The sequence below is a fragment of the Triticum urartu genome, chromosome 7, assembly GCF_003073215.2.
Source record: "Triticum urartu cultivar G1812 chromosome 7, Tu2.1, whole genome shotgun sequence".
Classification (NCBI taxonomy): domain Eukaryota; kingdom Viridiplantae; phylum Streptophyta; class Magnoliopsida; order Poales; family Poaceae; genus Triticum; species Triticum urartu.
Window position 1 is genome coordinate 564,909,645 of NC_053028.1, and position 17,061 is coordinate 564,926,705.

Below are 17,061 nucleotides of genomic sequence, written 5' to 3' on the forward strand. Positions count from 1 at the left end.
GGGCTTAAAATTGTAGGCCCACATAAGATATGCTCACGTTTTCAGCACTAGCCTTTCTCTTCGCAAATGTTTATACACAAATCCTATTCCATGCATACACGTGGACTCGTGGATACCAAGCAAATGAGCATGCCACATTTCCGGCCGGCCTAGTGCGGGCGAGACGTGGCCTACCAAAGATACTTTATAAATTTTGCATATATTTTCTATCATTTTGTGACATTTCTAAAAGTCTGCACACATTTTTACAATTTTTAAATCATAGAGGTATTTTGGAAAAGAAAATTAATTTTCATTTTTTGAAGTCTTATTCATTTCCCATAGAAGGTGAAATTTTTTCCATTTTTTCATGAACTTATTTTTCACATTTTCCATAAAACTTGTGAATTTGCAGAAAAACCAGAAAAGAATAAAAAACGACACCTTGATGTGGGACGACCCAAAAGTCACGTAAGGGTGCATGTTTTCTCCCTATTCTGCATGTAATTTTTTTTATTTGTATTTGTTTTTTTGCTTCTCTTTTATGTTTTATTTGGTTTGTCTCCATTTTTGGTTTTTTTATTTCTATTTTTATTCTATTTCCATTGTTTTTCTTATTATTATTATTTCCATTTTTGTTTTAAATTTAGATGTTAGAATAAAATGTAAACATTTTGTCTATATATTAATTTTTTTAAACGTAGAAAATTTTGTCCATTTTTGTTTCCAATGCACGTTGAATATTTTCTAAATACATGAGGAACATTTTGAATATATCTTAAATATACATTGATTTTTCTAAACATATGTTGAACAAATTTTATACATGATGAGCTTGTTCTAAACATGTTTAGTTTTTGAAAAATTACAGGAATATTTTTCAAATGCGTTTACACTTTGTAGAAAATGCATAAAATAAATTTTAGGAGGACATGATTATTTTATATATGTGCACACACACATATTTTTTAGTTGTTTATTATTAAAATTGTTATCTTTATATAAATTAGTAAGACAATTTATTTCTTTTAAATATAATAAAAAGTTTTCGTGTCTATCTGAAAATATATTACTCCCTCCGAATGAGTAGTGTATTTTAACCTTTTGTTTTTTGAGGGCATTAGTGTATTTTACATTTGTAGCTAAAAAACCTGCGCTACTTGTGCCGGCCCATGAAAGACGTGCGTGAGCGACCAGGTCGTATCGCTCGCAGCGGGCGGTGTATAGTAGCTCCCCTTCGTCGCTCTACTCGCCAGCTCGGATTGAAGAAAGTGTTGCTCGGGGCCCACCACGAGCTCGCGATACGCAAGCCCATAATTCCTCTTCCCCTCTGTGTCTAAAAAAAATAAATCAAATTCCTCTTCCCCTCTTCTGCTCCGGCGACTCGCCGATGTCCTTACCGCTATCCGGCCACCGTACCATCCTCCTTCTCATCCTCATCGAGCTCCTAGTCCCGCTCCGGTGCGCGGGGGAGTCGGCGACGTGCCTTGCCGTGTACCGCGAGGGCGGCGCGCCCGCGGTGTACCAGTCCGCGCACTGCCCCCGCTGGACCATCCTCTCCGACGGCGAGGGAGATGGGGACAAGGGCTCCTCCCCCCCGCAGCCGAGGAGGTGCCATGTGGCGGCTCACCGTGGTCGCCGCCGCTCCCAGGAGGACCGCGCCGTCTGCGCGCTCGGCATCCGCATCCCCTTCATAGGTACCTGCACAACACGGAGTTAGTAAATCAAATCCGCAATTTACACGCGGTGTTGCATTGCAGCTATGAGGGGGAAGGACGAGGGAGTATTGAGAAATCATGTGCAGTTAACCAGAACTTCCAGGATTGTACTGGCGACCTTGCTTATTAATTAGAATGCACTTATTATTATGCTTCATGAACTCTGAGCTAGAAATGAGGAATGAAAACAGTATTCTGCTTCTGGTTTACTGGTACTATGATTTTTACTCCTGAATGTTAGTTGGCATCTCATGTCAGAGAGTGTAGTCACTAAGAAATTGTAAAATGGGAGTGGGAAGCTGGATATCATGTTGGAAGGATCATAGTTTGTGAATGTACTGGGCGCTTTCTGCAGAATAGTTTCCGGCAGAGTTTATTAGGCCTAGCACAGCATCTTTTTCCTGCCATTAAGGTTGCATATTGTGAGACTGCGAGTTGCTCAAGTTGACTAGTGCTTCATGACTCATATGTCTAGGGATAACAAGCTGCTATTAGCCTATTACGTAGTCAGCCAAATGATTTGTAGAAATACTTTTCAAAGTGCTTTGGTCATTGTGATTTTATGCTCGATCCTTTAACATGCACCCTGTTCATTTGTAATCTGATCCTGGTTAACTTGCTATATTATACAGAGCAAATGAGGATTAAAGAGGTGGATGTAGGAGTGATGGCAATATTTGATGGTCATAATGGAGATGAGGCTAGTGAGATGGCTTCTAAGCTCTTACTGGAGTACTTGTTGCTTCATGTTTATTTTCTTCTTGATGGTATATACTCCATCATGTTCAGAAACTCAACTGGAAAGCTGACACATAAGGAAGTTACTATTCTTAACAGTGTTCTTAACCTGTACAAAGAGGATCAGTCCAATCACGGCCAGAGGTTTGTCTTTTATCATGCCCTTTAATCCATGTAAATAGTTCTGGTTGTGTTTACACTATGGAGTTACATCCTGTTTACAGCATGATGATTTTGATGTTTCCTTGATCTCCGAATGCTATTAAAGTATTAATGTTTATATGCCACTTTCAAAGAATCTGAACCTTGTTTTCAGGGAAATAAAAGTTGTTCATGGTTCTAAAAAAGTGCAGGTCATGTTGGACATCACCCACTATTCTAGATCAATCTTTTCACATGGAAATTCTGAAGGAATCATTATTGAGGGCAGTTCAGGATATTGACCTAACATTCTCCAAGGAAGGTCTCATTTTCGTAAGCAAATTTAAACTTCATTGTGCACGTTCGTAAGAATTGAAAAGAGTTATTTGGCATCTGTAATGCAGGAAGCTTTACGAAAAAATTTCAAGTCCGGTTCAACAGCTACTGTGGTCTTGATAGCCGATGGCCAAATCATAACGGCTAATGTAGGAGATTCAAAAGCATTTTTGTGCTCACAAAGTCATGCCCCATACCGCCAAAAGAGTTAGTCTTCTTTCTTTTATTATTTAAATAACTTACCCAAATGGATGTTGCTTATTCTGGATGTTTAAGCACTGATACTTCTGTCCTGTCAACTACTCTCCTACTCTTGCTGGCAAGCATTTTCTTGCATTTTATTTTCTCCCTCCCCCTGTTACCCTGTCTCTCCAGATCCCATACTCTTTCAGTCTCATACATATTACAGATTTATAGGCTATATTTATCTGGGCTGAAAATATCAAGGCATACTACTAATGTTATCCTAATTCCTATCCTCCTTGGATCCATGTTTCTTTGAGCAATGTTTATAATAGATTGTATGAGACACGATTAGCACTGTCTGGTGATCCACATTGCCTCGGTATGGGATTTGACATCCTTGTAGATAATGCTGCAGAAACCAAGTGGCAATCTGGGAGAGTATAGGTGCGCCATGACTTTGGCGAAAAAACAAAAATCAAAATCACCATAATATAGCCGAAGTACATATGGTGAGAAATGTTGAAAACGCCACATTTTAGCTTTTAACTGTAACTTTTGAAACTGCCACGTTACATTGTTCATGTCGTGATGCATCATTATCTCTTGTCTTAGCATGGCCTTAGTTTTAGTACAAGCTTCTCCTCATTAGACATTAGTGCATGCTTTGCTGTTAGGGGGCCTAGCCTTCATCCTTTTATGTGACTACCTGCATGTGCATTAGTCTTAAGACATTGCCTAGCTGGCTGTGTTCAATAATCGTTTTTAATCTTTTCTAGGTAGTTTAGGGTAGTATAGTTTTTCAGTTTTGTTCTTGCTTTTGCTAGTTTCTTTTCCATTTTGGTTGTTAGTTTCGCCCCATCATGGTGTCCCTTCTAATACAAAATGACATGAATTTTGATGCATGTTCAAGGAAAAACAATTCTGTACTTATAATATCATGGTAGAAAATTTTCTGTTAGGCTACTGAGTAATAATTTAGGCAGGTTGCAGTAACCAAGACCAATATTGGTTCATTTATGGATCAAATCATGAAAGAACTGTGGTAACAAAAATTCTTCACTTCTAGACTTCTAGTTGAACAGGAGATGCTCCAAAATTACACATTTTGCTGCTTCATACAGATAATACCTTCTGCTTTAAATGGTCTCTACATCCTGATCTGCTTGTATGATGACTTGCACTGTGGACTTGTGGAGAAACAATAATCAGAAAGCTTCCATTATCAGGGAAACGGAGAAGAAAGAGAAACTCTAGCAATCATGAGGACTTTGCTTTGGCAAACTATGGTGGACCACTTTACAATGTAAAGGAGTTAACCAGGGACCATCATCCGGATAGAGAGGATGAGAGAAGGCGTGTAGAAGCTGCTGGTGGTTATGTTCTTGAGTGGGCTGGTGTATACCGTGTTAATGGTGAGCTCGCACTATCTCGAGCTATTGGCGACGTGCCTTTTAAACGGTTAGTACGCAATCTATTGAGTTCTTTTTCTCCAATTATGTATAACCTACCAGTTTCCCAAGGTTTTTAATGTATTGGAGTTTGCATCTTGAAAAATAGAAAAGTTACATATAGCCCTACTGCATTTTATTCAAGAGTAAATTTCACCAAACTGCAAGTATCGTGTACAAAGTACAAACTCTCAGAAAACTACGGATTTGGGGATCAATACCAAGAACTATAGATGGTTCAGTTTTATGATTTATCACATAACTGCATGTTGTAGGGTGCACTGAACATTCCATTTGGTCTACTAACTTGGGCCACAAGACGGCCTCTCAAAATAGTGCACCAGTTCCAGGCAACGAGATAAGAGCTGATCAATTGGAATTTACTCATAGAACCGCTGCACAATTCTCTGAGGATGGCTTGTGCACCCAGATGGTCAGTCCGCACCGGAAGTCGGTGCACGATGAAAATTGATGTAATTAATCACGGAACCTGTAGTTTTAAACCTGTCATTCTGCGAGTTATAGTGTTACTTACAGAAGAGATTTAGGATCTTATTGGTTTGGGATGTATCTCTGTTAACTGGAAATATTAAAATAAGTTGTTACAGTCCGGCTCTGTATTATGCATGGCACCCCATCCCTGTTCATTAAGAAAGAATGAACTAGTCTTATATCTCCCAGAGTCCTTGCTCTAGTTTGTCTCTACCCCCAGCAGGCACAAGTGTTATTCTTTCTTCAAGTCGTTTCTGTCCAACCTCACTATGACAGATGCTTAACCCCATTACTTACTAGCATACATGTGCAACATTATTTGATTTGAAGTAATCATAACAAAGCCAAATAAAAGAATGCTCAACATATACAGACAGTATGAAGTGTGCATACTGAGCTCGCCAAACTCAACATGCACAGCCTCAACATGACACTCCCCTCACTGGGTTGAATGTGGATGCCTGGACGGCATAGTGAGAACTGAGAAGAGTTCTCAGAAAGCTGAATGGCCACCATTCTGTTCATCGCTTCATTGTCCAGACTCCAGAATTAAGGAACCAACTAAACACCCACTAAGCATTGACCCTAACCAAGGACTGTCCAGTATACTAGGCTCTCAATAACTCTAGACACACATTCTTGTACTTACAAATAGAAAACTTATCAAAGAACTGTACTTACTACTTACTACTTAGTTGTTGATACCTTGTATCAATCACAATGGTAACAAAAATTCAAACCATCGTCATAGTTTTATCTGGGTCCCCAGCTGTTCAGCTCCATTTTTGGCCTGGTACCCATTTTGCTCTGGACTTACTTGCACAGTTGCTTCCAGCGATGGAGCTAGCAGTATAGCATTGAGGTCAGCTGACCCCAAATAAATTCGGGGAATCCTATGGTAAACCACTATTCCTCCATAGAGAACTAGAGTTGAACCCATGGCGTAAATGAAGGTGCCCCACTACAACTCTTGGTTGGCGTCGTCCCTGGACGCTTCCTCAGTTCCCCTCCCTCCAAGTGCCCCGCTTAGGGTCCGCCACTGGCTCCAGGCTACTGGTGCCATGAGGATATCTCTGTCCTATGCCCCTTACATGCAATGATGTGATGTGACACCCACATCTCGTCTTCGCTGCGCTGGTGGTGCACCGATGCCACGTGGAGGTCGGCAACTAGTGCATGGTGATTCCAGAGTTGCAGTGTGTGCAGGGTCAGTTGAGGCAGAGGGTGAGGGTAAGGCCTCAGGGTTGGGAGGAGACATGATGGTGATTAGGGCCTGGTGGTGATAGTCATCCGATTTAGGTTAGGGACTGGGAAGGGGAGTGGAGAGCAAACGAGGAACACCGACTTGAAGTTGAGATCTTGTGGAGCAAGGCACTGGGGCTTCATGTTACAAGTGAGATGCAGGGATGGCCCATCTGTCGCATAGGATGGGTAGGGAGAGACCAACCTGAGACAGAAGGGTGATTAAACTTTTTTACAACAGAAGAGATGTTTTACTAGATCCCAAGGCAATCTGCAATGAAATCGATGAAAATATCAAGCCAGTGAGAGGAGCATTTGCAGATTAACTATTAGAATATTGAGACAGACAGAATATCGTGGCATAGAATTATTTGATACTACCTCTGTAACTTAATATAGGACTTATTTTGACACTATGACAGTGTCAAAAAACGTCTTATATGAAGTTACGGAGGGAGTATATCTGTAGATAGCCCATGCGGAAGTTTCAGATGACTAAGAATTTATGTCTGTGGCTTGTTGAATGTGACGTTTTGATGTTCAAAACTCTCTCTCTCTCTGTTCCTTGATATGTTAGTTGCATGGACATGCTGAATTGTTCTGGCTCATTCTTATTGTAGGTATGGTGTAATATCGACACCTGAACTGACAGGGTGGCAGCTTCTGTCAGCAAACGATAGCTTTCTTATTGCCTCCTCTGATGGTGTCTTTGAGAAAATGAGTATGCAAGATGTTTGTGACATGATGCTGTATGCGAAATATGGTGTTAACCAGGATTTTGAACCCCTTGCTGTCATGCAACAGAATTTGGCGGATTTTATAGTTCATCTTGCTTTACAGAAAGGCACAACAGACAATGTAGCAGCTGTGGTTGTTCCATTGGGATCTCCTAGTAGCTCTGGAGCTAGAATAGAAGATTGGCACCATCTTGAAGAAAATTCAGTGACATCTGTTTTGCCTTTACAGACCATTCCATACCAACACAAGTCAGGTAGGCTTAGTCTCTGATTACTTATATTTGTTAATTGCAACTACTCTGTAATTTGTATGTTGCAATTTTATTTGAAAGCATTTGTATTTTGTTTGACTTTAATCATAACAAAACTGTAATTTCACCCACCGATTGCAGATGACTAATAAAGTAATAATTTGCTAATCCGTGCATTTTCTTATCAGTTTGGTTCAAGTTTCCTTTCAATCTTAAGCTGATTGATGTTTGCATGTTAGTCAGTTCCCTGTTATTATTATGTTGGACACCCTAAATAGGTATGCTGAAATATTCACAGGAGGGTCACGTTTTTTAAGGGGAAACATGACTCCTTGTGCTATGATGTTATCCTCTTCTTTTGCTGCCCTGTTGCTACATTCTGTTTTATCCAAGTGATTGTTTGTTATTGAAGTGATTGTTTGATATATAAGTACACATAACTGGATTGATTCTGTGAATCTGAAGTTCTAATTTAGTTAACTTGTATTGACCATTAGCCTACCCATCAAATTTCGTTGTTTCACTTTCTGCACTCAAAGGTTGTTCAATGTCTCCTGTGAAGTCTTTCTCTGTCCGTATTTACTTTTGTTGACATGTATTTCAATGTATTTGCAGACGATGGGGTTAGTTCAGCTGTTATTGAAATGGAGTATTTCAAGCGCTCATCGGCAAAGTTCCAGAGATTCTTGGTAAGTGGGAAATATATTATGTCACTGTCTGCCCTGAAAGTTAGATATTACCAATTAAAACAAAGAGAATTTACATTCCATGTGCGGTGTGAATGGAAACTATATTTCACTTAGCATGTTAGTGTTCTGCATGAACTTGGAATTCTTTGACAAGAAAGCCCTATCTTCATTCATACTTTCCTTTATTAAGCTACATGTTCAATGTCTGTTGGAGTTTATTGTGGAATCTTTTATGCCATTAATTGTATTTCTGCCTGCTCTGAATTAGGTTGATGCAAAGCTTAAGAGACTCGGTTGTTTCTACTTATCTGAGAGTCTTGATGAAGACATGGACTTTATATTTAGGGTACCCAAGGACTATCAGCATGAAGGAGTCCATGACTTCAATCACATGGCAACTGAAAATGTGTTATCTTCTGATGGTGAGTTACCTTTTTCAGGGATGCATCTTTTTTTAGCAACAAGGTCATTTTTTTTCCTTTTCTTTGTAGGGTTTTAGCTTGTTGGAGGGTGTAGTCTTATTTCAATGGCTTAGTAATCTTCTTTTTAAGACTTGATAGTTGATACATATTGATTTGGGCATGTTTGAGTTTTTTTTTTAAATTCGTTTCTATACATTTGATTTTTGATCTTAGACTTTGGGTACCTGAGATAGACATGGATTTGTAATGTGATGCTTGCTTGCTCATGCCCTCAGTTGTAAAAAATTTCTACATTGGGGTACAGGAAATCTTGAAAAATACAAGGACAGAAACTTTTGCTGGCACCTTGTCCATCAAGATGATGAAATGGGACGGTGTACTAGTCCTGAAGGGTTTGCAAATTATTTTGGCTTGCTTGATTCTGTTTCACATAATGGAAGCAGATCAAGCAGTTCACATGCATTTGGCTATAAGATAGCTGACATCAGGTACCATTTCTATTGTTGAGCATCTTCCTGAGTACCCTTTCAGCATATTCGGATAACAACCTGTAGATGTTTGCTGAAGTTTAGATTATTTGGTTTAATTGCTTTTTAATCGTCATCCTTCACGTGAAAAGTGATATTATTATATTTCTTACTGGTAGAGTCTATGCCAGTCAAACTTCCGCCCGAAATCACTTATACATATATTATCTTGTTGTACTTTTGCTTTCAAGTTTTAGGTGATAACGAGTGCAATACATCTATTACTTTTCCAAATGAAGAACCACACGTAAGTGGATATTATTATATTTCTTACTGGTAGAGTCTATGCCAGTCAAACTTCCGCCCGAAATCACTTATACATATATTATCTTGTTGTACTTTTGCTTTCAAGTTTTAGGTGATAACGAGTGCAATACATCTATTACTTTTCCAAATGAAGAACCACACGTAAGTGGATATTATTATATTTCTTACTGGTAGAGTCTATGCCAGTCAAACTTCCGCCCGAAATCACTTATACATATATTATCTTGTTGTACTTTTGCTTTCAAGTTTTAGGTGATAACGAGTGCAATACATCTATTACTTTTCCAAATGAAGAACCACACGTAAGTGGTAATTGCACAGCAGAAAGATATTACTTTATACTCCCTCCACCCTGAATTAGTTGTCTTAGATTTGTCTAGATACGGGCGTATCTAGACACGTTTTAGTGTTAGATACATCCATATCTAGACAAATCTAAGACAACTAATTTGGGATGGAGGTAATAGTTTATATTCTGATTATCGCTGTATTTCATTCATGAATGTACCATTAGTGAAATGATGGAAGAGTTGTTTGTGGCACAATTTATTGGTCAGGTGAGGTGCCAGGTCAGGTGTAAGGGCATAGTTCGAGAAGAGCTGCTGGAGATAGTTTTTTTTTCCTTTGAAACCATTTTCCTCACATCAAGTTGCGTATAATCATTTTCATGGTAATAGTTCAAGTCATGTATACATAAGCATGAGCTTTTCCTTTTTGTAATGATAATTAGGTACAAGCTGAAGAGAAGATTTGATCGCGGTTCATATGGTGAAGTCTGGTTGGCATTTCGTTGGAACTGCTCTGATGATGTAGATGTGCATAAAGATCCTTCCCACTTTAGCACTATACTTACACCAGGCTCATATAATTGCACAAGTTCAAACACAACATCGTCATCTGATGAAAATCATGGCTCAGACATGATAGATGGTGATTTATTCATATTGAAGCGCATAATGGTAAGCCCACTATTCTTTCCAATGAACTATCTGCCATTCTGTCATGTGCTCCCATTATCTAGTTTTAGAGGTACAGTGATTGATCCTACTTGATGTATTTTGATTCACGCTGCGGTAGCTGGTAAGTGCTAGGAGCCACTAATCTGCTGAATGTTTGATGTTCATGCATATATTAGTTTTCACCGAATGCTGGGTTTTGATATTCTTGCTGTGGTTCAAATGATCATATTGGGCATAATGACCATATCGGGCATCTTTGGCATTTCGAATTTTTCCGCTAATGCATAAAAAAGGGCAGCGCGGTGCATGTAGCTCCCGCTTGCGCAAGGTCTGGGGAAGGGTCCGACCACTTTTCCGCCATTGCATGTGATACATTTAAGAGCAACATTGTCCTTACCCTACAATAAGTAAGATTCTTGAAAAGCTTTATTGTCCTATCTCTGTCTTGACTCTGGTGCTTGGAAACTGCAGGTGGAAAGAGGAAATGCTGCTTACTTGAGTGGATTGCGGGAGAAGTATTTTGGAGAATTATTTTCAAATGCTTCAAAAACCCTTGAAGTTTTGTCAAGGATGGAGTCATCATCTGCAACGTTTCCGATGGACATGCAATTCATTGAGTATACCTTTCCAGAACAGAACATCTCAGCTGTTGAAGAATCACTGAAGCATGTGGCTAGGTTTATAGAATCTTTTGAATCAGAATCAAGGGAAATATGGCTTGTGTACCGCAATGAAGGCCGCTCATTGTCAAAATTGTTATATGCTGCTGAAGAAACAAAGTTAGTTACTGGTGATGATAATGAGAGGGTCAGATATATTCAAGTTCTGCAACCATCAAAGTGGTGGTATTGGTTAAGGACTACTAAAGCTGGGCAAACGCAAATGCAAAACCTCTTATGGCAACTGGTATGCTTATTCTAATCTTTATAGTCCTGTAAACGAATGTCACGACTGCCCCTTTAGGTGCTTCTCACATAGTTTATTGTGGTTTTAGTCATTGTGAAATCCTATATAACTAAATAGTTCATCCTCATTATCTCTATTATCTTAACATGCACATATGCCACCTCATCAAAGGCCCACCACAACATGCATGAGGAAAAAAAAATCCATTATTAGTTGATCCCATGCACACATCCCCCTCATCACACATGCCACCCCATTAAAGGCGCACTCAACATGCATGGTAAAAAGTTTTCCATTATGTTATGCCACTTATATTGAAAGTATTTTTTGACTACACAATAATCAAATACTCCTTCCGTCCCATAATATAAGATGTTATTACAACCAATGTACTCATATATTGGTTGTAATAACATCTTATATTATGGGACGGAGGGGGTACAATATATAATATTCATTTTTAGTAGCAGTGGGCAAGAGCGGGCGCCCACGGCCTACGCGTCATTCTGCCGCCCACCTGGGACGTGCACTAACTTGTATCTAACCTCCTAGGAGGATTGTATCAAAACTCCATCTTTTCAATGCAATGAAATGCAAAAGCCCTTTGCATTTTCTCGAAAAAAAAAGTTTTAGTTCATATATTATTATTTCAACTATGCATGTTTCATACAATCATATTACTAAAATATATTGCAATCAATTCCCGTAGCAATGCGCGGGGCATTCTCTAGTTTAAATAAGTTAACCAGCATTCTCACATAGGTCGTTGTATTTTTTTTTACCTCTCTTTAATTAAAAAAGGAAGACATAATTTTTAGGGTGCTGGCTTGTTTTTTATGATTTCATACTTAGTAGATTAATATACATTTCTATTCTTGCTTCTTGTTTCAGCTGATGGGTCTGAAGGCATGTCATGATCGTAACATCACTCACAGGGATATTAAACCTGGTAAAAATTCCATTGACTTCTACTCTTTAGTTCCTTACCACACTAATTGAGCCGAACATAGTCCCCCATCTTCCCATCATTTTTTCCAGACATATTCTATCAACGAGTTGTGTTAACATGATTTGTGTTATGCCTTGGTAGAGAACATGATCATCTGCTTTGAGGATTTGAAGACGGGAAAATGTTTAAGAGAGATTCCATCTGAAGCAACGGAAAACAAGCTGAACATGTAAGAACTAAGATGTTCTATGAGATGTACCTCTTACAGTTAGGTTGAGTTTATTTATCTTCTACTTGGATATTTCACTTTTCTTGATAATTGGATGACAAAATTCTAACGACATTCGGATAGCTGAAATGAGTGTTGTAGGCGTGTATGCAGGTTCCACATGAGTTTTTCAAGCACCCTACTTTTTATAGAAATATTACCAAGTAGTCAAAGTGGATAACAGTAGCACAATGTTTATAAGAAATTTACCTCACATGTACAGTAGTCTAGCTCTACCAGCCCTAAAGAATACGTTGGCCAAGTTTCCCGAACAAACAATAATGTTCTTCATTTCTGTTTCTCATTTGCCAACAAGTCGCTAAAGGGGCCAGTGTAGAGAAAGTTCAATTATATGACATATACCATCACATGGCTTGAAGTGGTGTGCTCTTGCTAGGTGAACTTCAGTTCTAACTTGAGATATTAATACTCAAACTGTGACATGGTGAACTGTCATGTTTGCACATATAAAAATGTTAGCAGGGTGTTGCATACTTCTGGCACTACTCACTGACTTCTTATATGCAGGCGTCTTATTGACTTCGGCAGTGCCATTGATGATTTCACTTTGAAGCATCTTTATGGTTCAGGGCCTACTCGGTGTGTGATAATTTTCTCCCTATTATCATTTATCAGAGCATACATTTATGAGGTTGTTGGGCTTTAGGCACTGAACACTTATTTATTTTATTTTTTGGATGTTGCAGTTTGAAAATCGTCATCACTTCTTAATTAGGTTGCTCTGTAATGCTTCTCCATTTTATCTCCTATATGATCATTGTGTAACTCAACCATATATTTTAAAAAATCATAGTACTTGAATTCTTGACCGCCAATGATGTTGTATGTTTAGGTTTGAAGAACGTAGCCTCTTTCATTGAGTTGGCATGTACACTTTAGTGCTTCAAGACCTTTCTGTAAATGTTAGATTCATTTTGGACATAGATCTTACAATCCAATATGTGAAAATATGACCTTTTGTTTCTAAAAGTTCTTTTGGAACTGAATGTATCTTTAAGAGTTCAATGAACTAATCCATGATATATTTTTCGAACGGTTCTACACGCTGGTTACAAAGTTGAAGCACGTGAACTGTATGACGTGCAGGATTTATGAATTTGTTAGCTAGTATGTGTGTTTTTAATTTTAGATTTTTTTCAAGTAATTTCTTTATTTTCTCATCATGTTTATGCCAATGGTTAATTTTTAGAGTAGGTTCTTGTGCCAACTTGCATGATTTTCCACTTAATGGACATGTTCAGTGCCGAACTGCAACATTTTGTTTCTCGAAAAAGGTGTTTTTCCATGCTAAGTACTTTGGACATTATCTGGCCGTCAATTTACTGCCCAGTATTCTTTTAGCAGTTGCAGACGGCTATACTCTACACTGTCCAACATGCTTGTTGAAGAAGACTGCATGATCCTGCTTTCTTTTATTTCATTCCATTCTAATCCTAGTTTTGAACTCAATTCTAGGTCTGAGCAGACTTTTGAATACACTCCTCCAGAGGCACTCCTTAATTCAAGCTGGTTTCAGGGATCAAAAAGTGCAAGACTTAAGTATGTCTCTGTCCATTTGTTTTACTTGTGCAAATGCTTCCCTGTGCCACCATTGTCAGCACAGCCGCACTGAAAGTCATTGATATTCTCATTGTGTTGTTTACAGATATGATATCTGGAGTGTTGGAGTTGTCATGCTGGAGTTGATAGTTGGTTCTCCACATGTTTTCCAGATAAGTGACCGTGCACGTATTTTAATGGATCAACGCCTTGAAGGGTGGAGTGAGGAAACAAAGGAGCTTGCATACAAGTGAGACACTGTTTTGGTTTTTGATGTGTGAGTTATGAAGTACATTTTCTGTTCCTAGATTAGCGAAGCTGGTATAGTTTGCAACTTGATTCTCATACCAATCCTAAGAAATCAAATATGTTCATTGTGAATGAAATAATACAAACATCATTTAGGCTCATGGAACAAACCAATGCTGTAAGCCAACATAAGAAATTGATGCCCTAAGCTGAAGTGAGTGATTAATAGCAGAACTCAGATTTTTCTTGAAATTCGACCTTCGACACAGAAAACTACAAAAAAATGGTTTTCTAACAATATATAGCATCTTAGCTAAATGTCTTTTTTAATTATCAGCATGTCACAGTGCCATAATACAATTTGTCTGTTTTGGGGCACTGCTGAACCATTAGTGTCAACTTGCTTGATTATTTGAATTATGGTGATTCCAAATTATCTGTGCAGTATTATTTTTCCTGGTAAATGCTGTGGAGTATTGAGACGTAGCGTTTCTTCTATCTTGTTATGATGTTAGGTTGAGGTCTTACATGGAACTGTGCATTTTAGTACCGGGGATTTCTACGCAGCAGCAAGGCAGCATTAATTCCGAACGGGTTAGTACAACAACTACATTATCTATTGATTAACTTGTAATGATCGTGTGCATTATATGTCATTCTCTTCCAAAAATGTCAGATAAATGCCTGTGTTCACATAGTTGTTCAGGACGGCAAAATTCAGAAAGCTATATTTTTGGCAGAGATTTTTTTTCCAGGAAATGCACAGATCTGCATATGCATCCTTTATTATTCCCTGCGTCGACCTATTCTGTCATTATTAGTTTATTACTATGCTTTAAGCTTCGACATCACCTAATTCCTTCTTTCCTTTTCATTATTTAAGGGCCACGGCGGGTTAGCTTCTTGGAAATGCTCTGAAGAATCATTTGCCCGTCAAGTGAAAATCCTAGACCCTCTTAAAATGGGGTTGGTATTTTTTTCTTCTTATCACCATTTTCTGCAGACCCCGATTATTCAGTTCCTCATATCTAATTGTACCACATTGCTAACGTATTCCAGCTTTCCTAATTTGTGGGCATTGCGACTAGCGCGCCAGCTACTAGTGTGGCATCATGTAAGTGTCTTGAACCCAGTTCTGCAAAAGAGGCATTTTGTACCCTTTGTTTCAATAGAATCTGGCTATTACGAATGCGTGATGTGGAATAGTTGCTACATGATGTGAAAAACCGTAGCAGTTATGAAATATCTCCGTCAGGAAAGTTCAATTACTATGCATGTAGGTAATAAACCTCACTTGGGGCAGTATTCTGTTATCTGTAACAAAGATTCTGTGCCTAATGTTGTCTAAGTTCTAATACCTCTTATCCTGATAGGAGTTGTTTTAACTGTGGTCCCACACCCAGGTCTCAATTGAACAAAAGGATGAAGATTTATCACAGCAATTAGTGGACATAATGTGCAGTTGTGCATAATAAGGCACTGATTAGGCTATGGCTGTCCCATTTTCGGTCCTGTGGGTCCTATTAAACTTGAAAAGAACCATGTTAAACCATAATTTGGCCAATTGAGTTTGATCAAGTTAAACAATAATGCAGTTCTTAGTGTGATTTTACCATTTTCTTTGTTTCCATTGATTTAACATGCAATAAATTACCTGTCTCGCAGGAGGACCGTCTAAGCGTTGATGAAGCATTGAACCATCCGTACTTCCAAGAGCCACCATAATCGATAGGCCATGAATAGACCATGAAGAGATGTAATCAGACAGCCTTCAATAGGTCTTTCACGTTTAACTAGCTTCGTTTGGCAAGGTTGTTGAACGGAATCGTAAATCCTGCCCATCAGATGCTGTAAATATCACACAGTGCAATGCAACGTAGGCAGAGAAAGATTGTTGGAAGGTGGAGAAACACTTGTATGGATCCAAAATAAATGCAAGGAAGAAGGTGCATTTGAGGACTTTCCGCTGTTCCGCAGATATGTGCTTATTAAGACATGACTGGCTAGATTCAACAATGCCACAACGTGAACAATTAACGGTTTGCATCAGGAGTACTACTTGTTGTGGAACGTATAGTATACTGAGCTCGCCAGTTGTTTGGTTCACAAAGTGGAAGCACTGGGACATATAACAGAAAATAAAAATATAGCGTTTTAGTTTTTGTTGTGCCGCTTGTATGGGGTCGTGTATTTATTTGGCGTTGTATCAACTTCTTGATGAATTTACATGTAGATCTCACATCGCATATGCTGACCGAGGCTTGAGCTTCTTGTAATAGCCCATGACCAACACTTACGTTAGATATTGATTGTACATCATGTGCATCTCATAAGCATCATATGGCATTTTATTAAGGATTAATTTTAATATATTTTACTAAACTAAGCTCTGTTTTTATTTGCCATTGTATTAAATGGTGAATAACTAAAGCCCCTTCGCTTCTGGTGTTCTACACCTAGCCCCACCTCCAAACCTTGCACACGGTTTCATGTAATATTTGGGAGCTACCTAGATTATAAATTATTTCATGATTTTGTCCCTTCTCTAACACCTAGCCTTAGTTTAATTCCGCCTATGTTGTCTCTACACAGTCGGTCCCAAACTTGGGTAAGGAGAGGGGGTTGTGATAGGCCTTGCGAGCCAATTTCAAAACTCAGTCACTCTTATGGAGATGAAACCTAAAAGACCATTGTTGGAGCGTAACCATCTGAGCGTCACGCCATATCGGAACCCAGGTGTGGTGTTAAATGGGCAACGGTCGGGTCGTCACCTCCTTGGTGGAGCGTCATATCTTGATCTAGATACTGCAATAAGTGAGCAAGGATCATGTCGCCATATCTTTAGTGGTGCGCTACATGGACGCCCAGGTGTAGTAACAAATGAGTAATTGACTCGACGAATGTGAAAGGTGAGGAAGCTAGCCGAGCCTATTGGGGTTCGCTTAGGTAGTTGGAACGTAGGGTCCCTGACATGTACATTAGGAGAGCTAGTTGATA

General features: G+C 38.9%; 1 protein-coding gene across 1 annotated transcript; it reads left to right on the top strand.

The window, feature by feature from the left end:
- The first annotated feature begins 1,311 nt into the window (after positions 1–1,311).
- On the top strand, positions 1,312–16,226 carry LOC125525492. Its single transcript, XM_048690488.1, has 20 exons — positions 1,312–1,676; positions 2,330–2,579; positions 2,789–2,898; positions 2,985–3,119; positions 4,325–4,556; positions 6,901–7,271; positions 7,884–7,957; positions 8,226–8,379; positions 8,684–8,867; positions 9,904–10,132; positions 10,604–11,038; positions 11,930–11,987; positions 12,129–12,216; positions 12,784–12,855; positions 13,732–13,815; positions 13,922–14,065; positions 14,580–14,658; positions 14,948–15,030; positions 15,124–15,178; positions 15,730–16,226. Exons 1-20 carry the CDS (start codon positions 1,370–1,372, stop codon positions 15,787–15,789), a joined length of 3,204 nt encoding a protein of 1,067 aa, XP_048546445.1. The 5' UTR covers positions 1,312–1,369; the 3' UTR covers positions 15,790–16,226.
- Positions 16,227–17,061: the final 835 nt, after the last annotated feature.